Source organism: Tupaia chinensis, unplaced genomic scaffold, assembly GCF_000334495.1.
Source record: "Tupaia chinensis unplaced genomic scaffold, TupChi_1.0 Scaffold000627_1, whole genome shotgun sequence".
NCBI lineage: Eukaryota > Metazoa > Chordata > Mammalia > Scandentia > Tupaiidae > Tupaia > Tupaia belangeri.
Window position 1 is genome coordinate 658,427 of NW_006160147.1, and position 26,052 is coordinate 684,478.

General features: G+C 47.1%; 2 protein-coding genes across 2 annotated transcripts in view; one reads left to right on the forward strand and one right to left on the reverse strand.

Moving 5' to 3' along the window:
• LGR6 (leucine rich repeat containing G protein-coupled receptor 6) overlaps positions 1–4,830 on the forward strand; it is a 135,763-nt gene extending 130,933 nt beyond the window's left edge. Inside the window, exons 18-19 of the mRNA XM_006159347.2 lie at positions 435–515; positions 2,906–4,830. Of these exons, the coding sequence (XP_006159409.1) occupies positions 435–515; positions 2,906–4,149 (1,325 nt within the window). The 3' untranslated portion in view covers positions 4,150–4,830. The remainder of the gene's footprint in view (positions 1–434; positions 516–2,905) is intronic.
• Positions 4,831–13,949: 9,119 nt separating this feature from the next.
• UBE2T (ubiquitin conjugating enzyme E2 T) lies at positions 13,950–23,351 on the reverse strand. The gene is made up of 7 exons (XM_006159140.3): positions 23,266–23,351; positions 19,097–19,269; positions 18,226–18,295; positions 15,706–15,811; positions 15,504–15,602; positions 15,010–15,093; positions 13,950–14,270 (listed from the first exon to the last, which is right to left on the reverse strand). Exons 2-7 carry the CDS (start codon positions 19,203–19,205, stop codon positions 14,145–14,147), a joined length of 594 nt encoding a protein of 197 aa, XP_006159202.1. The 5' UTR covers positions 19,206–19,269; positions 23,266–23,351; the 3' UTR covers positions 13,950–14,144.
• Between the last annotated feature and the right edge of the window lie 2,701 nt (positions 23,352–26,052).

Consider the following 26,052-nt stretch of genomic DNA (forward strand, 5'->3'; position numbering starts at 1 on the left):
GCTTGGCCTCTGAACACACTTCAGCTCACCAGTAGCTTTCCTAAGTGTAATTTGGATTTATAGTGACTGCCTGGACAGAGTGGGAAACTGTGGATCAGTAGCTCCTGTTATCGAGTCAGCCCCCACTGGAACTGTCTGCAGCACTGGCGGCGAAGGCCAATGGGAAAAGGCACGCAAGTGTGTGCCGGGGAACAGGAGCAGCAGCTCTGGGGGTAGAGCTTGCCCTACAGAACATTGTACTCCCCATGCAATGATAGGAAGCCAGCCAGATGTTGGACCCCGGGGTAGAAAACGATAGGCAGGGCTGCTGGCATGAGCAGTGCTGAGCGGTCAGTTAGGGACAGCTGTTTCAAGGGACGGGCATTTGGAGAAAGTGGGGAGCTTGACTGACACCAAGACCCAGAACCCTGAGCCACTGTCTTGTCTCCATTCAGATGACCTGGACCTGGAGGAACTCCAGCTGGAGATGGAGGATTCAAGGCCACAGCCCAGTGTCCAGTGTAGCCCCGTTCCAGGTGAGACGGGTGCCTAGGGAGTAGAAAAAAGTGGGGTGGGGAAGGGGTACCCAGCCATCTACCGAGATGAGATGCCTGTTCAGCCTGGTATGCCTGCAGCCTGCTTCAGGCACTTTGCTTGACATCCAACCTGCTGGGGGTGAGTCCTCTTCTCATAATTCCTTCTCTTGGGTGGCTGCTTAGGGGGGCAGCCTGGGAGACAGGAGGAATCAAGCAACATTTACACAGCAGCCTGTGAAAGGGTATGCACCAGAGAGAAAACCACTCTCACCTGAGAGAGACAAGAGAAAGAATGCCTTGACTCCATTGCCCAGGATGGTGCATGAGTCTGCTCTGAACACTCCCTCAGTCTGAGATCCACATCACAGAAGCTGAGAGTGGTGGATTCTGGAACTTTCTCTGCTCCTCTCAGCCCTGTTCCAGGATATTGCAGTCTCTCAACAAAAACTCTGCAGAATGTAAACTCTTCTTACAGAACTGCCCAATTTTTAGAGTTGAGGAAGAGGAAAGATCTCTTTCTCCTTGGTGCAATGCAACCCAAGATGCCTGGAGTGAAGAAGGTCCTTCTCGTGCATGTAACATGCGAGCAGGCCGCCCCAGAGGCAGCGGCATGCAGCTTAGTCTAGGGTAGGCTCTGTCCAGAATGAACAGAAAGCGAAGAACACTTCACTTCTTCTAATCCCCCCTGCCCCTCTGTTCCACCTTCCCATCTTTCCTTGGCACAGACCCTGCAAAGACCCTGGCCCTTCTCCCCTCGCCCTCTCTAAAGCTTGGAGTGCTTGCCTACTCTCGCCCATCGGCAGCTCTTGGCACTTCGTGACAACAGCATGCCCCCTAGTGCCAGCCCGGGGCCAGAGCACTAACCCCACCCAGATGAAGCAGGTGGTGGGTTTTTGTTTTGTTTCGTTTTGTCACTTTTGGCTTGGAAACCCACATGCTTCATTCACACTGCCACAGAAATTTCACCTCTGAAAGCCGATAATGAATAGGGATGAGGTAAAAAAGAAAATTCCAAAAGATGAGTTCCATTGTGAACTTGCTTTTAAAATAGCGCATACAAATGGGCAAATAAATTATGGTGCATGCAGATAGTGGAATAGTCATTATACAGTCACTGAAAATGTGTTTATGAGAAACATACGGATGTGAGCAAGTGTGAATAATAAAGTTATAAAGTAGGAATTATAAAATTATAAATTATAAAATAAAAGTTTAACTTAAAAAGAATAAAAAGTTACATAGAGGAAATCTCAATTTATTTAAAAATCAATATGTGTCTTTTTGAAACTAGAAGGGAACATATCAAAATAATAAGTTCTCTCTGAGAGATGAGGTCATAAGCGGTTTTAATTTTTCCACATTATATTTTCAAATTTTCTGCAATTACCATCTATCATTTGGTAATCAAAAGAATATATGTTGTAAAACAGTTTCCACAAAACCGCTCAAATTCCCAAGCTACTTAGCAATGCATTGAAGAACAGGAATCTGGAGCCAAAGGAAATGAAGAAATAATCTGTCCAAAGTTACAAGGTGAGTTAGGAGCAGACTCCAGGGAAAGAAATGAGAAACATCAGGATTTACCCTAGTGCCGAGCCTGGAAACTCCAGAAGCCATCTGTATTCGGATTTTCTTGGTCCTCTGCTTCCCCAAAACCAATCAACGTGATCTGAGTTGTCTGCACCCTTTCTCAGAGCAAGGGAGAGCCAGCCTCTACGGATCTGGCCAGGGCCCACCCACAGAGGCATGCTCAGTGGATCACTGGGCACAGACTGGCTGGAGTAGTGTCTCGGGCCATGGAGTGGTGACCACCCGGGATGCCCCTCGCCTCTGTGTCTCTGCCCCAGCCAGATCCCCAGTTCTGAGGTCTTCTCACCTTTCTTTCACACATTGCCCCTTTGGAAGGACTACTTTGCTCTATATTTCCTCAGCGCCTGGGTTGGCCCGTATGAACTCGTACCCTGCCTGTTTATGTGGGTCTCTAATTTCTGTGTGCATTGGAAGGAGCATTAAGGTTCATCCCGGTTGCAGCTCTTTGCAGCTCTATGTCCCTGTTGTTTCTCCCCTCAACCCCAATTGGGAGTCCCTCTTGGGCAAAGGCCAGGCCATCCTTTCTCAAGCTGGGAGTCCTCCGAGGGCAGAGGCCAGGTCAGCCTCCCTCAGACTGGGAGTCCTCTGAGACAGAGGCCAGAACAGCCCTTCTCAGGCCGGGAGTCCTCCAGGCCAGATGCCAGGCCAGCCTCCGTCACATGGCGAGTCCTCCATGGGCAGAGGCCAGGCCAGCCTCCCTCAGACAGGGAGTCTTTCAAGGGCAAAAGCTGACCTGTCCCCAGACCTGGGTTCCAAGCAGCCTCTGGCCCAGGGGTAATGTCCCATCCTCTCTCCTACAGGTCCCTTCAAGCCCTGCGAGCACCTCTTTGAGAGCTGGGGCATCCGCCTGGCCGTGTGGGCTATCGTGCTGCTGTCCGTGCTCTGTAACGGGCTGGTGCTGCTCACTGTGTTTGCCGGAGGGTCTGGCCCCCTGCCCCCAGTCAAGTTTGTGGTAGGTGCAATTGCAGGTGCCAACACGTTGACTGGCATTTCCTGCGGTCTTCTAGCCTCAGTTGACGCCTTGACCTTTGGCCAGTTCGCCGAGTATGGAGCCCGCTGGGAGATGGGGCTGGGCTGCCAGGCCACCGGCTTCCTGGCTGTCCTTGGGTCGGAGGCCTCGGTGTTGCTGCTGACCCTGGCTGCGGTGCAGTGCAGCGTGTCTGTGTCCTGTGTCCGGGCGTACGGGAAAGCCCCCTCCCTGGGCAGTGTTCGAGCCGGGGCCCTGGGCTGTCTGACGCTGGCTGGTGTGGCCGCGGCCCTGCCCCTTGCCTCAGTGGGAGAGTATGGGGCCTCCCCACTCTGCCTGCCCTATGCCCCACCCGAGGGCCAGCCAGCTGCCCTGGGCTTCGCCGTGGCCCTCGTGATGATGAACTCCTTCTGCTTCCTGGTGGTGGCCGGTGCCTACATCAAACTCTACTGTGACCTGCCCAGAGGTGACTTTGAAGCTGTATGGGACTGCACCATGGTGAGGCACGTGGCTTGGCTCATCTTCGCAGATGGGCTCCTCTACTGTCCCGTGGCCTTCCTCAGCCTCGCCTCCATGCTGGGCCTGTTCCCCGTCACCCCTGAGGCCGTCAAGTCGGTCCTGCTCGTGGTACTGCCCCTGCCTGCCTGCCTCAACCCCCTGCTCTACCTGCTCTTCAACCCTCACTTCCGAGATGACCTGCGGCGGCTGTGGCCCCGTGCTGGCCCCGGGCCCCTGGCCTACGCTGCTGCTGGTGAGCTGGAGAAGAGCTCCTGCGACTCCACCCAGGCCCTGGTGGCCTTCTCTGATGTGGATCTCATTCTGGAAGCGTCGGAGGCTGGGCGGCCCCCTGGGCTAGAGACCTATGGCTTCCCCTCTCTGACCCTCATCTCCTGTCAGCAGCCAGGGGCCCCCAGGCTGGAGGGCAGCCATTTTGTAGAGCCAGAGGGGACCCACTTTGGGAACCCTCAATCCTCGGTGGATGGAGAACTGCTGCTGAGGGCAGAGGGAGCAGACGGGGGTGCCTTGGTGGGCGGGGGCTTCCGGCCCTCCGGCTCAGCCTTTGCCTCGCACTTATAAATGTCCCTCTCCATTCTTCTCTTCCAACCTCTTCCTTTCCCTCCCTACCCACTCCATGAACAATGGCTGCTTACGAAGTAAATACAACCAAAATTCAACAGCGGGGAGCACAGCAGAACCGCGCCATTCTGGCCCCACTGCAACCATTGCCAGGGAGCGTTTCTTGGCCTGCTTTGTTCTTGGCCTTCCTCAACTTCACCTCCATGTGGGGCCTGTTCCCTGCCAGACGCTGTAGCTCAGAGACATTTATCTGCTTAAGGGAAACAAGAGCAGTAAAAGACAGTGAAGGGGGTCGGGGGATGAGCAGGCCCTGCCTCAGACCTCACCAAGAAAGGCCTGAAAGGGGACTGCCGAAGGTGTTCCGACTTCTCCCCTGTGACTCATGGAAAGGATACAAGATATGTTCTGTGTCCCATTAACCTTGACATATGCCATGCGAAAGACCTGCTGTTAAAGTAAGTTTGGGAGCAGTTATACCGTAGGCCTCTTCCTTAGCGATTCCCACGCATGCCAGCGTCATGAAGGCCCTGCAAATCCATGCCGCAGTGACCTCGGCTGAACTTTGTTTAAACTAGCTCCTCAAATTATTTGACAAGTCTTTGCTTGTTTGGCTTTCGTGAAATATGAGGGGTCTTCAAAAAGTCCATGTAAAGTACATATTATGAAAAACAATGCATGGATTTCAGGTTTTTTTGTACAAAAATAAACACATACTTTAATTCCATTTTTCCATGAAATTTTTGAAGCCCTCTGATACCTGTTACCATCTCACAGAACTTAGCACTGTTCTCTCCCCAGAGGCTTGTCTTGGTACCACCTAGTGCCGCCAAGGACAGGGTGCCACCATCCCATGAAAGTCCTGATCCTAGGAGTTTGGCCCAGGGTGAAGTGCCAGGAGAACTGTACCTCCATCAAACAGGACAGATGTCCCACACGCTCCCACCACCTTTCTTAGCCCACCCTGGGAAAGATGGGAGGAGCCTGCCATTGAAGTTTCAACCTCAGGCCCTTATTTGGGGCGGAGGCAAGGATATCCCCATGTGTGCTCAGACCCCCTTCCTCTCTTCCAGACCAAGCACCAATGAAACTTCTTCCCACAGCAAGTGGGAGGGGTCCTGGATCCTGGCAGGACACATGCAGGGAAGTCTGTAAATATCTGGGTTTCTTCTGGCAACCACGTTGCCTCCGTGTGGTTCTACATCAGATTTCCCTGCCACCTCCTGCCCCAAGCCTGCTCCTCCCTTCTCATCTCAGGTCCCGCCTTCTCAGCAAAGGGGATGGATATTTGTATTGTAGGAAGCACTGTAGGGGTCTGGGGCTCTTAGGTGCCCCAGATAGGAAAGTGACCCTCCTGACTCTCCCCATGATCATGTTTCCTTGGGGTTTACCAGAGTGGCTGCCACCTACCCCCACCCCAGGTACTCACACATTCCATCTCAGTGTGAGGAGGTGAGAGCTGGGGCATGCTTGCAGATATGAAAGAGGAGTCTTACATACATGAAAAGATAATCCAAGACTCAGAAAACAATGGCACTTATTCTAGGGCATCCCAACATCAGTCACATCAGGACGGCAGTCTGAAATTCTGAAAGCGAATGGAACACACTGTTCCTGGATCCTGTCATGTCCTTAGCCAGGTACAACCCCGGGGTCTTCCCATTAAGATGGTCTTGAGGAAAGCCTTTTAGTTTTATGTGCAGGTTCCCATAGCCTAGCTTCTCTGCTCTCTCCTGGCTGAGCCCAGTGCCTAGTAATAATTCTGACATAGGCAACAGGCTGCCTCGGCTGGGGTAGAGGCAGGAGGCAGAGACGAGGGAGGGGACTTGACGTGGTTCTCAATGTCATTTGACTAGTTGAGTTGCCTGGATTCTCAGAGATGCTGAAAGCAGCATGTGCTGGTCTTATCATTTGAGAAGAGCTTAGGGTCCTCGCATTAGGTCAGCATCAGAGTAGACACTCAGTAAATGATGGTGGACTGACTTATTCGCTGTTCATTTGAGAACCGCTGGTATTCCTATTTCCTCAGGGCTGATCAAGATGGAAGGAGTGATGAAAGGGGTTTCTTCTATTTTGGGTGCTGAGAATTGGTGACTTTTGTCAGGGAAACGAGTTCTCTGAGATGTCCTAGAGATGACAAAGCTGATGTGATTTGGGGAGCCTTGATTCCTAAGAAGTCACCACAGGCTGTCTTCATTCTCTGCCCCCAACCACAACCACCACCACTGTTCCTCTTAGGTTAGGGAGCCCGCACTGAGGTGGAGAGGAGTGGTCTGCATAGAGGTTTAGTTCTAGGAATGGTTCCCTACAGGTGGCTTCTTCTATGAAAAGGGGTCCAGTGACTTTTGGCTGCCAGCTTGATGGTGGCACCACTGTCACCTCATTGTCTATTTCTAATGATAAGGGTATCTGCAGAGGCTGGACTACTGATCAGAGGAGAGGCTTAGGGAAAGGGAGTGGAGGTGTTTGCCAGGAATTTTTTCATTATTCAAAAAGCCTGGTAGATCTTGTACATTTACCCAAAAGAAGGCTATGCAGTAAAGTGTCTGTTTTTTGCTTTTGACTTAATTTCTAGCAATTAAGTGTATTACTCCTTTGTTTATCTCCATAATGATTGGTAAATGATTGTGAAGATTATCTATGTCTTTGATTAATCACAAAATCAAAAAACAAACTATTCAATGTACATTAATGCATTTTATTTGGTTGACAACTCTTCCAAAACAGTGTCCGTGGGGAAGAATCCAACTGAGGGGACTCTGGTGATGGGAAAGTTGGGACTTAGCTCTGGGTGCTGTGGCCCCTGAAGCCAACGAGTCTCCTCTTAGACCAGCTTGAGGAGAACTTCTCACTGTGGACCACAGTTTCTGAGACACCTTCACACACACCAAGAGGAAATTCCCAACATGCAGAGCTGAGATTTGAAACTACAGATTAACAGAGCCTCTGGCTGGGCTCTTTGTCTTCCTCTCTCCTCCTCCAGCCACCAACTTCCTTCCAGAGCCCTTTTTCAGGAAGGGTAAATGGTTTAGAGTGAGAGGGGGAGAGCGCTGACAAGCATTAGTAGGCCTGAGTGAGGGTAATGGGGGAAACCCCAATGCTCTCTGGTACCATCTCCTCTAACTACCTCTGCTCCGGTTTAGCAAGTTCTCCCAGTGTCACCCGCCACCCCTGTGTCACTTCCGGGTTCCAGTCCCATGCCACTCCAGCTGTGTGAAGTATAAGAATTGTCAAGATATAAATATTTGGATTCTTCTGTATAATAAAACACCAGTGAAGTCCCATGCATGTCCCTCAGTGCCTTTCTGCTAGAGCCATGGCGTGCGGCCACAGGTGGGGCTGCTTTGAGGGAAGTGTGATCAGAGCGTCAAGGCTCTTCCTTAACCTTCTGAGTTCTGGGGCACATCGAGAGGGCTCAGTGTTGAAGTTTGGAGGCATCAGGATCAATGCCACTCACCCATATTGAAGTGTCCTTTGTGCTTGGCACTGAGTTAAGAGAATAGTTGAAGGATGCAGCAGGTGTGTATGGCTCAGTCCCTGATCTCCTTCTCTGACCCAGGCCTACTGCTGGGCTTTCCTGATACCGGGAGCCCCAAGGAATCAGCTTGCTCTGCTCTCCTTGGGCGAACCACCTCACCTGCCCTCTGCCTTGGGAGCCTTTTCCCTCGAGCCTTGCTTCAGAATGGGATGATGCCCTGAGACAACCAGGCAGCCCCTTCTGGAGGAGGGGGAAGGGAATGAGTTACAAAAACTTGCCCTGGGTGGGAGTTGGGGAGGGTAGAGCGGCTCTAACCCTGTAGTGGCATCAGGGCCTTCCTGGCCTTGTGCCTGACTCCTTTCTGAAAGGACACTACACTTGGTGCCTTCGTGAATTCCTGTCCTCCTCTTCTCTCAAAGACACCATTCCAAACCACTCCCCCCAGAGAGCAAGCCAGAGGTTAAGCCAAGGAAGTGTGTGCTCTTCGAGAGGACACGCGGGGAGCACAAAGTGAAGCAGAGTCTCAGCAAATCTGAGACCAGAAGAAACAATGGGGCTGGGCCTTGTGGTACAGATTCAGGATTTGAACTGTAGTTGACTACAAGGGAGTTCAGCGACATAGCCATTACGCCAACTGCTGGACCTGAACCACCTCCTCTTATAGCAGAGGAAACTGAAGGGGAAGAACTTACCCACTGGGCACAGCTCCTCTGCTGGGAACTGAGCAGACAGATGGGTAAATGTTAAAACAGAACCCATACAGTTGATAAACACGATTCTGGATACGTCTGATTCTGGACGGGCCTGAGTTTGAATCCCAGATTACTGGTCATGGCCAGCTGTCCTATGTGTTATTTAACCTCTTTGGGTCATTTTCATTTGCAGCAGGATGGGAACAATAAGAGTGCCTACTCTCTGGAGGTTATGGAAAATATTTTTCATGTAAAGAGATTAGCTTAGTGCCTGGCAGTAATCCCAGGTCTAGAGAGAGCCTAGAGTAGGAACTCACCCCTTGAACAAGTGCCTCTGATGGGAGTTTGTAAGGAAGGAGCCCCCAGAGAAGACCTTTGTTTGAAGCAGAGAGTTTCAGGGTCCTGGTTACGGGAGGAAGGCAAGGAAAGAAGGGGACACCACCTAGTGGAATGTGGGCGCAGGGGAAGGGATGAGCAAGGTACAGCGGGGTGGAAGGCAGGAAGTGGTGAGAGACGCTGGATAACCTGTCATCCTTGGCGTGAACTGAGAGCTGGAGAGTGGGATGGCACTCTCAGGGGGCCATGGCAGGAGGCAGCGGTGACCTGCCAAGGACCAAGGACAATGTGGAATGTGCTTTTTCGATGCACGGCTGGCCCATGTGAGGTGCCCCAGCCCGTCCTGGCTTCACAGGCAGCCCTGCAGCCATCCTGGGGAGCAGGTTCTGAAACCACAGCCCCACACGCCTTCCCTGTCCCTCCCTCCCACAGGCTGCCCAACCTAAACAAGACAACCTGGGCAGGGGGGCCACACGCTGATGGAAAAATACACACTTGGCTGGAAAAGGAGCTTTATTTGTATGTGTTGAATTCCCGCAGCAGCCTAAGGATAAATAGCGAGTCCCAGCCTCAGCTCCTCTGCCCACAAGGTGGGTGGTAAAACCTGCTCTTATTTAGATAGCTTTTGGAGAGAGGTGGAGGGGGCTGGGGACAGCAGGAGAGGGGGACTTGGAATCTGCAGTGTTTATGTGATCAGTCACAGATGTCATCTCTGCTCTTTAATTAGGGCTTTGGAGTTGAGAAATGCTCGACTGGCTTGTCCTAGGAACACGCAGATTGGCGGTGGGCAGAGCAGCTCCTTGGGCTGGGCCGTGGCTGGACCACTGTCCTCCTCAGTCCCTGCGGAGCACTCAGTAAATGCCAGCGCTGTGCCAGGCCCTGCCCTGGGTGCTTTATGGGCACTACTGCATTCAGTCCTCACCACAATCTCATGAGTTAAGTACCATCATTAATCATGTTTTCTTTTCTTCTCTTCCTCTTCTTTTTCTTCTCCTTCTTTTTAATTTCACCACAGGGCGTGAGCACTCACTGGAGAGACAAAGAAAAAGGTAGAGGTGAAAAAGCACCTCACCCCCACAGGGAATGGTCACACTACTTTTCTCCTGCACTTTGTCCTCCTTTCAAGATCTTGGGCACGCATGCACTCACACCCAAGTGTTTCTCAGACCACTAGAGCCCGGACTCGGAACTGGATATTCAGCCACGTGAGATCCAGCCGCCTTAACCACACCAAGGACTGACCCATTATCCCCATTTTACAGAGGCGAAAAGTGAAATGGTGGGACCGGCAGTTAGCATAATGGCTATGTCACTGGACTCCCATGTAGTTGACTGCGGTTCGAGTCCTGGACCCAGTGGCTTAAACTCACGCCTGGTGCATGTGCGTGCATGCCCAAGATCCCGAGAGGAGAATGGAGGAGAAGGGATTGCGGTGTGGCCATCCCCTCTGAGGGGTGATTTCTCGCTTTCTGTCTCTCTGTCTGTCTCTGTCTGTCTGGCGAGCGCATGCACCCTATAGCAAAAACCTCTCCAAAAAAAAAAAAAGTGAAATGGCAAGACGGGGGAGAGCACTGAGGCCACACAATGGGGAAGCAGCACCTCCAAGCCTGGAACAGTGTCTTCTTGACCTGTGTCCCCACTTAGCCCTGGGCTGGGGAGGGACCTGGGCTTTTCTATCCTCAGGGGTGTCTGTTTTCTAGCCCAAGTCTTCTGTACTTGTTAAAGAAGAAGGGAGGATGGGTGACTTGTAATAACTTTTAGCTCTGGCTTTTTGTTTGTTTTTGTTTGTTTGTTTTGAGAGAGAGAGTGTGTATGTGTGTTTTATTTTCTATAGGGCGCATGCACTTGCCAGAGAGACAGCAAGTGAGAAATAAATCCCTAGGGGGATGGCTATGCCACAGTCCCTTCTCCTCCATTCTCCTCTCATGATTTTGTGCAAGCATGACACGTGCCCAGTGTGAGTTTCCAGTTGCCAGGTCCAGGACTCAAACCAAGGTTGACTACGTGGAAGTCCGATGCCTTGACCACTACGCCATCTGCTGGTCCCTGGCTCTGGTACTTCTTACACTTTGAGAGGAAAGTGCTGGGTAGCCGCTCTATCCTTAGCACTTGCAGTCAGTTAATGCATCCCCCCAAATGAGCACACTTTCAGACATGTACGAGTGCTGGGAGGAAAATCGGGTAACTTGCCAGAGAGTACCTGAGGGCCTAGGGTGCCTTTAGATGGAATAGGTAAGGGCTTTTTAAGGCAGCCATTGTTACGTCTGAGTTCAGACCATCATGGAGGATCCAGGAAGCAGAGGAAGTAGCACGTGTGGAAGCCCCGAAGCAGGAACAAGCTGTGTGTTCAAGAGACGGAAGCAAGCCAGTGTGGCTGGAGTGCGGTGTCTGAGCAGTGGGCAGGTGAGGAGGTGCATAATGGAACAAGCCGGGACCAGCTCGCGCAAGGCCCGTGGGTCAGAGAAGGAGCCTGGCATTCTGTGAAAGAAGCCACTCAAAGCGTTTTAAGGAGGAAGGTAAAGCTGACTTACGTTATCAAATGACGAAGCTTACCTCTGTGAGGAGTGGCAACTGTCCAGGGCCAAGGATAGTGGCAAGGAAACCAGACAGAAGGCTCTGGCCCCGGTGCAGGTGAGACATGGCAGCTTGAACTCGAGTGTCAGGGCAGAGTAGGGAGAGAAGCAGGTAGAGCTGACCAGACGTGGCGACAGACCAGGTGTGCAGGCTTTGCCCTAAAGGCCATGCTCCCCTCCTACAGCCATGCCTCAGTCCATCCCTCCCTCCGCCCACGCCATCGGCACAGGGCACTTCTCTGGCCACAGTGCTTTCCGGGGGCGCTCTAGCTCCATGGAAAGTGAGTCCTCTGTTGGATGTAAGAAGTCATAGCATTGACAGTGGCTGGTAGCCACTTGAGGAGGGGAAGAAACTTAAGGCATGAATGGCCTGAGAAAGATGGATGGCAGATCAAGATCTCGATGAGATTGTTGAGCCTCTGAATCCACCAACGCAGTTCGCCCTACCCGAGGTGTTCCATTTAGCAAGGCAGGGAGCTTCCTTTAGTTTGTCCTGAGCTGGATTTCCCACACAACAGAAAGCATCCTGGTGGACATACTAATGGACTGTAAGAACCCCAAACCCGACTTAAGAACGCATGAGTCTAAGAGGCAAGCCTGGAATTAATTCCTGGTTTTATTCTTTATTTCTTTAAAAGAACAGTAACTGATTTTGAGAAGTGGGTTTAAGAATTCTGGGTACCAGCAATTAGCATAATGTCTATGTCGCTGAACTCCCATGTAGTCGACCATGGTTCAGATCCTGGATCTGGTGGCTTAAAGTCATGTTGGACGCATGTGCATGCATGCCCAAGATCCCTAGAGGAGAATGGAAGAGAAGGGATTGCGGCATGGCCATCTACCCTTGGGGGTGATTTCTTGCTTTCTGTCTTTCTGTCTCTCTGGTGAGCGCATGCGCCCTGCATCATAAACCTCTCCAAAAAAAAAAAAAATTCTGTAGAAGTCAGAAATTCTATGTTCCTTTTAGGCCAACACCTGCCATTATGGGATTTTATAAATTCATGCTTGCTGGTTTCTTCACTGGTTCCAAAACCACATGTGCCATATGGCAGGCTGCTGCTGGGGAAGGGTGCAGGGGAACGCATAGACCGAAGAAAGGAGATCACCTGTTCCGAGTGCATTTCATGTGCCCAGCCTAGGTATAAAGTCATCACGGCTACTCTGGGACAGACAGGACATGGTCTTTCTCTGCCTGAGCAGACCTAATATTTGCATTCGAGTCTTTCACTAGGCACAAGCAACCTCTTCCCACATCAACGGATTTTTGTTCACATCTGTTATCTCTGCCATTTAAATAGAATTATAAAGACAAGTCAAGTGTATTAATAAAATCCTGAGTACGGGATTCAGTTCGGAATGGTATCTGTCATGAAATGATGCTAGCGCGAGAAAGGATTATGGTAATCTCTATTTAAATGTGTATGATGATTTGGTTAATCCCATTTCTGATTTCTCACCATTACATTCTCAAACACTAGCACAATACTTGACACAGTGTGTCCAATAAGTATTTGCTGCACAGCAGCCAGTGGTGCATTGGCAACACACCAAACTCTGCAAAGGTAATCCCACATGGGAAAGTTCCTGGTTCAAGTCCAGGCACCTCTGAGTATGCCAGGCACACGTGTGCCTGTGATGTGGGGCTAGCTGAGAGATGTGGGGCATCAACACTCAGCTGGGGCCCGGCCTCTGTGGTGGTCAGCGGTGTACTAGACTGAGGAGCCCAAGTCATATGCTGACTGCGGTTCAAGTTCTCAGCTCAGGTGTCCTGAAAACACACGAGGCACATGAGCCCATGCGGAGGATCCTGGCAGCCTGAAGGGGACTATGGCATGACAGGCCTGTGAAAGGTGCCTCTCTCTTGCGTGAGTGTACAATAGCACATATGCACTCTGCCATAAATTAAAGATAAAAAAGACTCTGTTCGGGGCAGGGGGAGTCAGTGGCATAATGGTAAAACATGATGCTCTCTGAGGGAATCCCACATGCAAAGTTTTCTGGTTTGAGTCTGGACACCTTGTGCGTTCTAGGGCTGGCCGAAGGTTGGGGGCAGGCTGCAACATTAGGATGCTGTCTCTCTCTCTCTCATGGAGGAAATAAATAAACTTAAAAATATTTTTTGCTGAACAAATGGAAGTTACACCACGGTAATTCTGACCAACTATGTAAATTACAAAAAGTGAAAGCTATAAAAACATTAAAACTTAATAAGCATAGGACCTGCAGATGGCGTAGTGGTTACGTCACTGGACTGCCATGTAGTTGACTGTGGTTTGAGTCCCAGAACTGATGCACCCTGTGCATACATGCCCAAAATCCTGACAGAATAATGGAGGGGAAGGGATTGTGGCATGGCCACCCATGTAGGGAGATTTCTGTTTCTGTCTCTCTGTCTCTCTGTCAAGCGAACATGCCCTATAGCAAAAATCTCTCTCATTAAAAAAAAAAAAGTAACAAGTACATTATCTTATTTTCACACTGTTTTTAAGACTTTCGAAAAGCTAAAACCCTGAAAGCCTAGGGGTACTTAAACTGTTTCTAACAGCTATCTTACATCTAGTCAAACATTCAGTGTCCTTAGTGATGATGGTAAGTTTGCAAAATAAAGGACAATTCCAAATATTTTAACTTTCTGATTACATAGCTTTCTGGCCTGTTCAGTCCCAGACACACATTCAGGATAAACACATACTTTAAATTAAATGATTATTTATTTTTCAGGTTTAAAAGGTTTCAAAATAGGTTACGTACAAGATAAATAAACTACACTCAGAGAATCACTGTAGAACAGAATACACAAATATACAAAGTCTTTTATAGTACAAAAATTATGTCATCAAACACAAAGAAAAACATTCAAGAAAGGTAGGCACATTAGACCACTGTGGCAAAGAATTTAGTAACTAAGATGGACCAAGACTAAACATCAGGGTGAAACTTCTTCTCTGCGCCTCCGAGCTGCCTGGCTTTCCTTTTGTGTGCTGAATTGTGGTCGTCAGAGTCACCTGCCTCTGGCAGGTTATCAAGCACCTCTTCTTCACCAGCCTGTAGAGGGGCAGACCGTGAAATGCAGTAAAGTTCACAAAAATGCCAGGAAGGAGTAAGATAAAGCTCTGTAACATTATTTCCAAGAACTTCTTTGCTCTAAGATTTGTATACATTGTATATATGATAATTCCTCCAAAGCACCTTCAATTTAGATTTTAATTTGGTATTTCTTTTTACAAGTAATACATAACTGCTACTTAGTTAGCTCAAATTGAAGGTGGTTCTAACTCAGCAAGAACCAGAATATACTGATCTCCAGGTTCTGCCATTTGCATTTCATTAAATGAGGAAACTTGATCAACTTAAACTATGAAAGTTTTTCCTTCTCCCCTCTTCCTCCAACGGTTCCACAAAATATGTAAGTTTCCCCCTCCTACCCCCACATTCCTATTACTACTCCTTGCAAATACAGTCCTTTCTCAGTGTTAAAAAAGACAACTTAGAAAAAAGAATTGAGAGTTACCGCCCTCCCCTTCACCGGTGCTACCCCCAGCAATATAAAAAAGTTAACCAGGTGCTGCCTGCCCTCTGGTGTTGCTAACAGATGACAACCGTGAGGAAAAGCCTACTGCTGGCTGAGCTACTGGCTATTTTGCTGAATATTGAGAAGCTTGCAATAGGAGAGAAAGGTCAACTAGCCATTCTAGAGTACGGCACAAATTTGGCATATCTACCACAATTATTTATGTAGAGATAGATATATACACACTTCGTGAAATGACGGCAGCAAACATACCATTTGCTTCTGTCTTGCATGCTTCTCTGTCCATTGCCTGGCATTCTTGAGGAAGACTGGCTTATTATATTTAAATTCTGAGGACTGAGATCAAATAAAGGAAAAGAGTTAATGGAGGAAAAAAGTGATCTGCAGTGGTAAGCTCCAGCAGCTGGAGCTATCGTCACACATGAGGCATTAGAGGAGTACAGAAAATAGGCTATGGGGCCAGCCTATGGCCTGATGGTTAAGGAAGCTAGATCCCACAAGGCAACTGTTTGGCTCGAGTTCTGGACCTAGTGGCTTGAGAAACACACCAGGTAGTGGGTGTGCATGCCTAAAATATTGATATGGTGGAACAATGGAGTAGAAGGGATTGCAGTGTGACCATGCCCTATGGTAGGTGATTTCTCCTTCTCCCTTTCTCTGTCTCTCTCTGGCAAGCACACACATTCTGGCAAATAGAGAGAGTGAGAACGTAGGGTATGTGTTGTAGAGGAAACGGGTATGCTTACTATGTCAGCCATGAGTGGGTCGTCAGGGTTGGGTTCGGCCATGAGCAGCTGAATGGAGGTCAACACGGTTGCGATGTTGAGGGATGGTCTCCAGGCACCCTATACACAAACAGTTGCTTTTAGAGTAGAATGCCAAACTTTAACTCAAGTTTTACAGAAGAAAATATAATGCCATAGAGTTGACCGTTTATCCAACACTCACTTTTGGTGGCAATTTGAGAATATCTAGACAAATCCTTCCAGCAGAATCAATGTTCGGATGATAGATTGGAGTCAAAAATCGGATCTGAGGTGGTTCAAATGGGTACCTTTGAATGCATAGGGCAAGAGAGAATTTCCATTATAATATTATATTACTTTTCAATACATTTGAAAGTTTCCTGGAGATTATATATATGTATATAAATACCTTTGGTATTACAGAAATATCAGGGAGATACCTTCGGAAGGCAAACTTTTTCCCCAAATTTTTATTATGAAAAGTTATGAAAAAAATCTGAAAAGCTGCAATATTTATCAAACACAGCTACCATCCAGATTCAAGCCACTTTACCTTCTAAATACCTCCACATGTATCTCCTAAGAATAAGGATATTCTCTTTCTCTCTCTCTCTCTCTTTTTTTTCTTTTTTGGAGAGGTTTCTGCTATAGGGCCCAGGCAGTCGCCAGACAGAAAGCGAGAAATCACCCCCCCGCCCCACAGGGGATGGCCATGCCGCAATCCCTTCTCCTCCATTCTCTTCTCGGGATCTTGGGCACGCACACACACGAGCCCAGCATGAGTTTAAGCCACAGGGTCCAGGACTCGAACTGTGGTCAACTACATGGGAGTTCAGCGACATAGCCGTTATGCTAACTGCTGGTCCCCAACGATATTCTCTTATATAGCTGTAATACTAATATATTAGTTATGATAGCTTAAAAAATTCCTCAATATAATTTTCTATCCTAATTTCCTCAAACCCTTTTCCCCCCTGCAACTCTTTTATAGCTAGACTTTTTAAAACAGGATTGCATTAAGATTTATACATTATAGGGCAGCCTGTGGCCTGGTGGTTGAGGTGGATAGATCGCATAGGGCCGACTACATAGTTCGAGTCCTGGATCTGACAGCTTGAAAAACACACCAGATGCGTGTGTGCACATGCATGCCTAAAATCCTGAAAGTCTGAAAAGATGGAAGAGAAGAGTTTTCAATGTGACCAGGCCCCAAGGGAGTGCTTCCTCACTTTCCCCTCTCCCCATTTCTCTTTCCCCAGTAAGAACACATGCCCTTTGGCAAATTGAAAACAAAACAAAACAAGATTTATACACTGCATCTGGTTATTACATCCCTTTGGTGGAACACAAACCTTGGAAAGTTCCCAGTCTATTTTCAGAACTGATAGACCACATGATTACCAAGCTATTTCTCAGGACTTTAACAAATTTGGTCAGGACCTAATCTGGTAATTGGATGTCTATGTTTTTTAACAGTTAGATATCCATTTCTTCCCTTCCTCATTCTGTATAAAACTACAACCTGATGAGGACCTTAAAGGAGACTTAAAGGACCTTACTTTTTTTTAAGTTACTTTATTTATTTATTTATTTATTTTTATTTGATGAGAGACGAGAGAAAGAAGAGAGAGGGGAAGTGAGAAAGCAAGCCACCAGATCTGGGATAAGAACCATGGTTGGCCATGTGGGAGTCCAGCGCCCTTAACCACCATGCCACCTGCCGGCCCTGAAGGACCTTAATATTAAGACAGAAAGTAGAATAGTGGTTTCCAGTGGCAGGGGACAGGGTGGGGGCGGGGGAAGAATGGGAAGCACTGTTGAGTTGGTATGAAGTTTTGGTTTAGGTAAATGAAAAGTTTTGGAGATAGATGTGATGAATGTACAACAATGTAAATGAATTTAATGCCAGTGACTGTAAACTTTAAAATGTGCCTTTTTAATTCTCAAAAGGTACATGCATTCATTAGAGAGTGAGAGAGAAAGCATAACTCCCAGTGGGATGTGGTCATGCCACGATCCTCTCTCCTTCATGTATTCCTTCAGGATTTTGCTCACACACATGCCTGGCATGTTCTTCAGGCTGCTGGGACCCAGATTTCAACCACATTTGGCCATGTGGGATCCGGCTCCCTCAGTCCCAGGCTTAACTGCTGCACCATGAGGATGTCCTGTAAAACTCTGTGTGTGTGTGTGTGTGTGTGTGTGTGTGTGTGTGTGTGTGTGTTGTTTTGAAAGTGTATTTCTTTATTAAGACAGAGAAGAAAACAGGCAAGTGCCCCCAGTAGGGCCTTGCCATGCCATGATCTCCGCCAAGCCTCCCAGGATCACGGGTGTGTGTGGGCATGCCTAGCATATTCAAGTCAACCCAGAATCTGAAGTCAGGCCTCCTATGTGGCTCCAGCATTGTGCGGTAGTGCCCCATTGCCTGTGCCACCACAGCTAGGCCTTAGACACCAAAAATGGTCAGCATTATGTTATGTATACTTTAATATAATTTAAAAAATCAAAGAATTTAGATGTAACCTGCTCTACTACTTTAGAGAAGGAAACTGAACCTCAGATAGAGAAAATAACTTGCCCAAGGTTACATTAAGTCATGATAAGACTGGGATTAAAATGCAGGTTCTGTTAACTTCCACTTTTAATTCTCTATCTACTACATTGTTCTGTATTCTAATAACTGGACTTTACCCTACAGACTGAGAATGAAATTAACACTAACCTCTCAGGAACGATAACTTCCAGCTTAAAAACCCCTTTCTCATAAGGTGTGTTGGTTCCACCTAATATTTCCTTAAAAAAAAAAAAAAGTTAAAAGAGAATCAGAAGATTTGAATTACCACACCACGTGGACCTAATGAGGCCCACGGTCCTGATAGAGAACTAAGCCCCATACAATATCCTCTCAGGGTTTTAACATGGTGTCAATCAAGGGACACCATGATTGTTTAGAAGATCTAAAACAGAAGGTGCAAAATGCTGGCCACATGACCAAATACAACATACAGATGTGCTCTGGATTACAGTATTCGAATCATTTATGTCTCTTGTCTGGCTTCACAGATATTTAAGATGGTGATCTTTGGCTTAAACAGTCCCAGAGTTGATATCCAGATCTTGGCTATAAACTGAGAAAGGTCTAATAAGTCAACGAAGTAGGCCAACAGGTGGCATGGAGGTTAGGCACAGGGCCCACATGGCTGCTGTATATGCAGCTAGAGCCCAGACCTGGCAACTTGAAACCGGGCACATGTGCATACATCCCCAAAACCCCAAGAGAAGACTGGAGGAGAAGAGAGTGGCAACCCCCAGGGGGTGATTTCTCACTCTTTCTCCCTCAATCTCTCTGGTGAGCACACACACCCTATAGCAAAAATAAATAAATAAATAAATAAATAAAATAAAATAAAAGCAAAAACAAAGAAGCAACAACTGTCAAGCAAACCTTTTACAAATATAAGTAAACTAGGGTAGAATGATGGTAGGGCACTCTGACTTTACAAGTGCTCCCTACTTTAGAAGACTACATGAGCGACTTTCAGCACTGTCTTCATAGGGCACGACTCTCCTCATAGGCATGAAGTGACACCTACGAGCACGCAGATCATCCATCTGGTCCTTTTCTTGCCAACATGTGATGCCCGGGGGTGGCTCTGTGGCCAACATGTGCAGCTCTCTCTTCAGACGTGAAGCTCTCTGCATGATTTCCAGGTGAAAGGAAGCACACACTGCTCACCACTCCGCACTAAGAGCTGGCCGGGATGCACTGGGGTAGAAAGGTGAATGGTCAGTAACAGTCAGCAATAGTGACTGGAGTCCCAGCATGTTGCTTGCAGTCAGTCAAGGACAGATTCCTCTCATTCATCGCTATTCTGACAAGGGAGTCTGATTTTCCCCATTTCCTTCTGGCAAACTTTCATCTACTCAAAGAAACAAAATTTCTAAGATAAAGAATAGGGCCAGTCCACAGCATGATGGTTAAGGCAGCTGAATCCCAAATGGACAATGGTGGTTCGAGTCCTGGATATGGTAGTTTGAGAAACACCTGAGATATGTATGTGTTTATGCCCAAAATCCTGAAAGGAGGGAGAAACAAAGGAGAAGGGATTGTGATGTGACCATGCCCCATTTGGGGTGCTTTCTCATTTTTCCTCCAACTCTTTTCTCCTTCTCTCCCTCCCTAGCGAGTGCACATAAGTACCCGCTAACAAAATTGAGGGGGAAAAAAAAACAACAGAAGAAGAAGAAAACATAACAAATAGCAAGTCTTTGTGATCTTAGGTTGCACAAAGTCTTACATATGACACCTAGGGCACAAGCAACCACAACAACAAAAGGATAAATGTGACTTCATTAAAATGAAAAGCTTTGGAAGCATTCAAAACCATTTTTAATGCCAACTATTGTCTCATTCTAGAATCACAAATAAAAGCCAATTAATATCTACCAAAAAGAAAAAAAATTAAAAGGTTTTGTGCTTCAAAGGGCACCAAGAAGAAAATGGTAACAATAAAAAGGAGAACACACTTACAAATCATACCTGCAAAGGGACTTGTTCAAACCCAGAATATATAAACAACTTAATAATAAAAAGACGAATAATCCCATTCAAAATGGGCAAAGGGGGAACCAGCAGATGGCGTAATGGCTATGTCGCTGGACTCCCATGTAGTCTACCACAGCTCAAGTCCTGGACCCATGTGGCTTAAACTCATGCCGAGAGTGTGTGCGTGCGTGCCCAAGATCCTGAGAGGAGACTGGAGGAGAAGGGATTGCGGCATGGCCAGCTCTCCTGGAAGGGTGATTTCTCACTTTCTGTCTCTCTGTCTCTGTCTTTCTGGTGAACGCATGCACCCTATAGCAAAAACCTCTCCAAAAAAAATTAAATAAATAAGGGCAAAGGATTGAATAGACATTTCTTCAAAGAATATATACAGACGGCCCAACAAGCACAAATAAACATGTCCAACATCATTACTCATCAGGGAAATGAGAATCAAAACCACAATGAGATTATCACTTCACAACCACTAGACCAACTATAATCAAAAAGACAGACTGCCCAGGTGTGGTGAAGCTGGTGGTGAGGTGCTGCTGGGTCATACTAGAGCCTGCATAGAAAGACCAGGAATGCTTTGGATTAGCACCGTGAGTTTGCCTCAACACAACAGGTGTGCCTGTGATGCTGACTGGCTGCAGGGCTGGGAGAAGACCCTATCGAAGGTGTGTGTTTCTCCTTCCCTCAAGAAGGAGATAGACTTAGGAAGCAGCAGTTCGCGTAATGGCTATGTCGCTGGATTCCCACGTAGTTGACCGCAGTTCGCGTCCCGGACCCGATGGCTTAAAACTCACGCCAGGCGCATGTGCGTGCGTGCCCAAGATCCCGAGAGGAGAATGGAGGAGAAGGGATTGCGGCGTGACCATCCCCCCGGGGGGTGATTTCTCGCTTTCTGTCTCTATGTCTCTCTCTGTCTGGCGAGCGCACGCGCCCTATAGCGAAAACCTCTCCAAAAAAAAAAAAGAAGGAAATAGACTTAAGAGAAAGAAAAGACATAACATGTAAAAAAAAATTTTTTTTTTGCTATAGGGCACATGAACTCACTGGAGAGACAGAGAGACAGAAAACAAGAAATTGCTCCCCACCCCGTGGGGAGGACAGCCACACAGCAATCCCTTCTCCTCTATTCTCCTCTTGGCATTTTGGGCAAGCCTGTACACATACCAGGCATGAGTTTCAATCCTCCAGGTCTGAGACTTGAACCATGGTCAGCCATGTGGGAGTCCACTGACGTAATCATTACACCATCTGCTGGGCCCATAACGTGTAATTGTTGATGAGGATGTGAAGAAACTAGAGCCCTCACAGGTTGCTGGTGAGGATGCAAAAGCATAAAGTTGCTTTGGAAAACAGCTTGACAGTTCCTCAAAATGTCTCACACAGAGTTGTGTAATCTCATGATCGTTGCAGTTCCACCTCTCCATATATATTCAAGAGAACTGAACACACACGTGCACACAAAAATCCACAAGCAAATGTTTGTAGCAGCATTATTTGTGATAGCCAACAAATGGAAACAACTCAAATGCACAACAGCTGAAGAATGGATAAAAAACATGTGGGATGTCCATAATATGGAATATTGTTCTGGAACAAAAAGTAATTGTCTGATACATGCTATAACATGGATGAAACGTGAATAATATGCAAAGTGAAAGAAGGGAGTCTTGATTAACCTCTAGGCATAGTTTCCCCTACTCTTTCAGAAACATTTAAATACAATGAAAGATACTATAGGTGAGTTATATTAGTCAATTTATTACAGCAATTTTTTAAATATAAATTACTCTTTACATTCCAAATTTTTTTGGCTATACCTGAAGACCAGGTTTTTGCCTTAGGGTGCGTGCACTAACCAAGAGAGACAGAGGCGGTGATAGGGAAAGTGAGAAATCATCCCCTAGGGGGGATGGTCATGTCTGCTCCCTTCTCCGCCTATGATCTTGGGCAAGCATGCACATGTGCCTGGTGTGATTTTCAAGTCAGGGGTTCGGGGACTCTTAACTGTGGTTGGCCATGTGGGAGTACAGTGATGAGATGAAACCACTAGATGTCTGCTGGCCCCACCTCATCCTTTACTTACAGATGTTTACTATTTTCTCAGTAAGCAGATATGTACTTGGAATCAATGACAATAAAATAATGATCAGGATCAGCCCATAGCCTGGTGGTTAGAAACTGCAGGGTTCGAGTCCTGGACCCAGGAGGCTTGAAAAACACACCAGGTGCATGTGTGTGCATGCCCCAAATCCCAGGAGGGGGAGAAATGAAGAAGGGACTGCAGTGTGACCATGCCCCTTGGGGAGGCGGTGGAGGGATCATCCACAAGTGTAGCCATCAATTGCAGTTTATTTTCTGGGTATAAAGGTCCTTTACAATCTGGCCCCAGACCGTGTTTCCACGCTCAATCCAGTAACTTCTCCACGTATATCTATGCTTCGACCACACTGACCTATCCCTGTTGCCCACAAAAGTCATTCTCTTTCACACCTACAGTTACCGACACGTTGCATTACAACGTCTTCTCCAGCAACGTATCCTGATTCATTCCACCTTTCAAAGGTCAGTGCTCTTCGCCATCAATCTGAACTGTTTGTCATTCATCTCCCCCCACTCCCCACAGGGCACGTGCGCTCGACGGAGAGAGACAGAAAGCAAGAAATCACCCCTCAGGAGGGATGGCCACGCAGACATCCCTTGTCCTCCATTCTCCTCTCGGGATGTTGGGCACACACGCACACAGGCCGGCGAGAGTTTTAAGCCGCCGGGTCCAGGCCTGGGAGGGCGGTCAGCTACGTGGGAGTCCAGCGAGGTAACCGTCACGCCATCTGCTGGTCCCTGTCACTCATCTTTGAGCGCTTCCCAACGGGGCGAATTCCCAGAGGACAGATCCCTAGCCTTCTCAAGGTTTTGTATCCAGTCCTGATGTGAATTTGGATAATGAGCGAAACGTGGGGTAGCGCCAGATGTTGAAAAAGTCAAGAGAACAGCCTGTGCACATCGCGCGGCGAGCTACACCTTTTCCACGGGGGCAAATTTCCCCTCCTGGGGCAGGAAAGCGGGTCCGACCACGATTTCCTGTCGCGAAGGTAGAGCCGCTACTCAACAGCCGCTTTCCTGAGGCAGAAACATCCTTCCCCTCAAGACCTGCAGTAGGCTCTTTCAGGGTGAGCTCTCTCAGGTGGGGTACCCGAAGACTCTTACCTGAGCTCTCTCAGGTGGGGTATCCGAAGACTCTTACTCTTCCTTGGCTCACAACAGAGCGGCTCGCCGATCAACTGTGTACAGCGCCTGCGCGAGCCCGGACTGCTGACGTGGCTCCGCCTCCCGCCTTGCGGAGATTGTGATTGGCTAACAGCTGGGACTAGGAGAAGAGCGCAGTCCCCCATTGGCCACCGTTCTTAGCTTGCGTCCACAGGCGCCATATTCAAATTAGAGCGCGTACCGGACGCAGTCATTCAAATTCTTATTTGCTGCAGCGAGTTGCGGAGCGGGTCTCTGCGATGCCCGGGATGCATCACATGGTGTGGTGTGACCACTGAGGATATTAGGAGCTCCTCACTGTTTGTCAGAGCGGCGAAGTGTCTTTATTTCCACTTCACCCAGAAGTACTTCATAGGGTACACGTAAGACCAATAGAGGAAAGTTAAAGGGATGCAAAATTTAGCTCTATAAAGCATTCTATCGGGGACCAGCAGGTGGCGTGGTGGTTAAGGAGCTAGACACTCCCACATGGCGGACCATGGTTCCTGTTGCAGACTTGGTGGCTTGCTTTCTCACTTTCCCTCTCTCTCGCTGGTCAAATTAAAATAAATGAATGAATAAATTAAAAAATTAGATAAATAATTCTTAATTTTTTTTTTTTTTTTTTTTTTTTTTTTTTATAAGAGCATTCTATCAATTGAACTGAAGACTGAAATAGGTAAATGGGAAGTAGTGAATTCTTTCCACACTGGATGAGTTCAAGTGAAAATTAGGTAATCATTCGTAAGTGTAATAGGGATTCTTGCATCGGGTGGAAGTGTGGAATAGGTGACTTGTAAGCTGTCTTCTAATCTGGAAGTGTACTTTCTGACCCAGAAAGTGCATGTTTATTAATAACTAGCCAGCCTTGACTTCAGAGCTGTCATTGCAAAAGATGAATGTTCCACAAGAACTAAACAATGGCTCACCTGGGACCAGCAGATGATGTAGCTGTTACATTGATGTACTCCGACATAGTCGACAGTCGTTCGAGTCCTGGACCCAGTGGCTTGAAACTCAAGCTGAGTGTGTGTGGGACTGTGCCCAAGATCCTGGGAGGAAATGGAAGAGAAAGGATTGCGACATGGCCATCCCCCCTGGGAAACGTGATTTTTCACTTTCCCTCTCACTATCTCTGTCTCTCCAGAGAGCACATATGCCCTAAGACAAAAACCTCTAAAAAAAAAAAAAATGGCTCACACCTCACTTGAATCTAGGAGACATGACTCCCCTTTGGGAAATCTATGAGTGGGAAATCAAAACAACCCTCATATCAGTACTCTTAGCACGGCTCATCTTATTCCAGTTTAGAATAAGTTGTGGTACAAAAGTAAAGAGTCTTCCTAAACTTGTAAACTAACAAAGCTTTGGCCACTGTAGCAGTTTCATCATTTAGCTCAAATTGGCGTCAAGTAGCCGGTGGCTCCCAGGACCACTGCATGGTTTGTGTTCTCTCCTGGAGGGGCCCGCATATTCACTAGGAGTCCGTGATTCTGTCCTGGGGTCTTTCACTTCACTTGTAGGAATGAACCAGTTAAAACACCTTGTGAATGATTAAGAAATTATTAAATAAACACAAAGAATTCTGCTGTGATTCAATCTAAATCCCAGCTACCTATTAGGGTTTTACACTTATTGTTAGCATTTATTCATTTTAGTGAAGTGTCTTCTATCATACTACTGTTTTAATGTTTTCCATTATTTTCTTCCTACTCCAACTGTAATTCTATCTCAATTCTGTCTTCAGAACTGAATTGGTCATACCTTTGGGTGGTCTCCGAGAAACAGGTCTTAAAAATGTCTCTTGATGGGCCAGCAGGTGCATGATGGTTGGGATGCTGGACTCCCACATGGTTGACCACGGTTCGAGTCTCAGACCTGGCAACTTGCTTTCTCACTTTCCATTTTTCTCTCTCTCTCTGGTCAAATTAAACAATAATAATAATAAATAAAATTCAATTTTAAAAAATTTTAAAATGTCTCTTGACAAGAGCAAGAGCTGTATTGGGTATGGTGAAAAGGAGAGCTGGTATGATAAAACAAGCAAATACCGATAGCTTTGGTAACAGAAAGGGAAGAAAAGGAGGAAGGAAGAGAAAGAAAAGAAAGTGAGAGGAAGGAAATACAGGAAAAGAAAGAGAGAGGCAGAGAGAAAGAAAAAAGAGAGAAGAGAAGAAAGAAAAGAGGGAAAGGAAAGGAAAAGAAAGGAAAGGAAAGGAAAAGAAAGGAAAGGAAAGGAAAGGAAAGGAAAGGACCTCACACTGTAAGTGTACAATTTTCATTTGTCCACCAGAGGGTGATATGTTAACTGGTGGAAATAGAGGACAGGCTGAAAGATTTTCATAAATTGTCTACAGGTGTCATTGCTTTAAAAAAATGGAGTAGTCTAATATTACAATTTGTTTTTTAAGGGAATGGAAAATTGTTATTTTTTAAAGTTTCATTGGATACAAGAATGCATCATGGTTGGCTCACTTAGTACACCTTTAAAAGCACAAAATAATATTTATTTGTATATTTGATTATTGGGAAGGATCTACTCACCATATAAAAGATTTTTCCTTAGAACAGAGTATCTATTTAGGAATTTAAACTAATATATTTATTTAACGAACTGATTGCGTAAATTTATTCCCAGAGAGCCCTGGTTGGAAGAATGATGCTTTGAAAAAATCTTTTATGACTTTAATCTTTTTTCCTTTGGGGGTGGAGAGAGAAAGCGAGAAAGATAATTTTTTTGTTTGTTTT

What these genes read in the sequence shown, in the direction of transcription:
- UBE2T (XM_006159140.3), bottom strand. Translation starts at nt 19,205, where the DNA reads ATGCAGAGAGCTTCACGTCTGAAGAGAGAGCTGCACATGTTGGCCACA. An exon ending in GAAGTTATCGTTCCTGAGAG is followed by an intron (nt 15,812 to 18,225) that starts GTTAGTGTTAAT and finishes ATGCATTCAAAG; the next exon opens with GTACCCATTTGAACCACCTC. An exon ending in ATGCAAGACAGAAGCAAATG is followed by an intron (nt 14,271 to 15,009) that starts GTATGTTTGCTG and finishes GCCCCTCTACAG; the next exon opens with GCTGGTGAAGAAGAGGTGCT.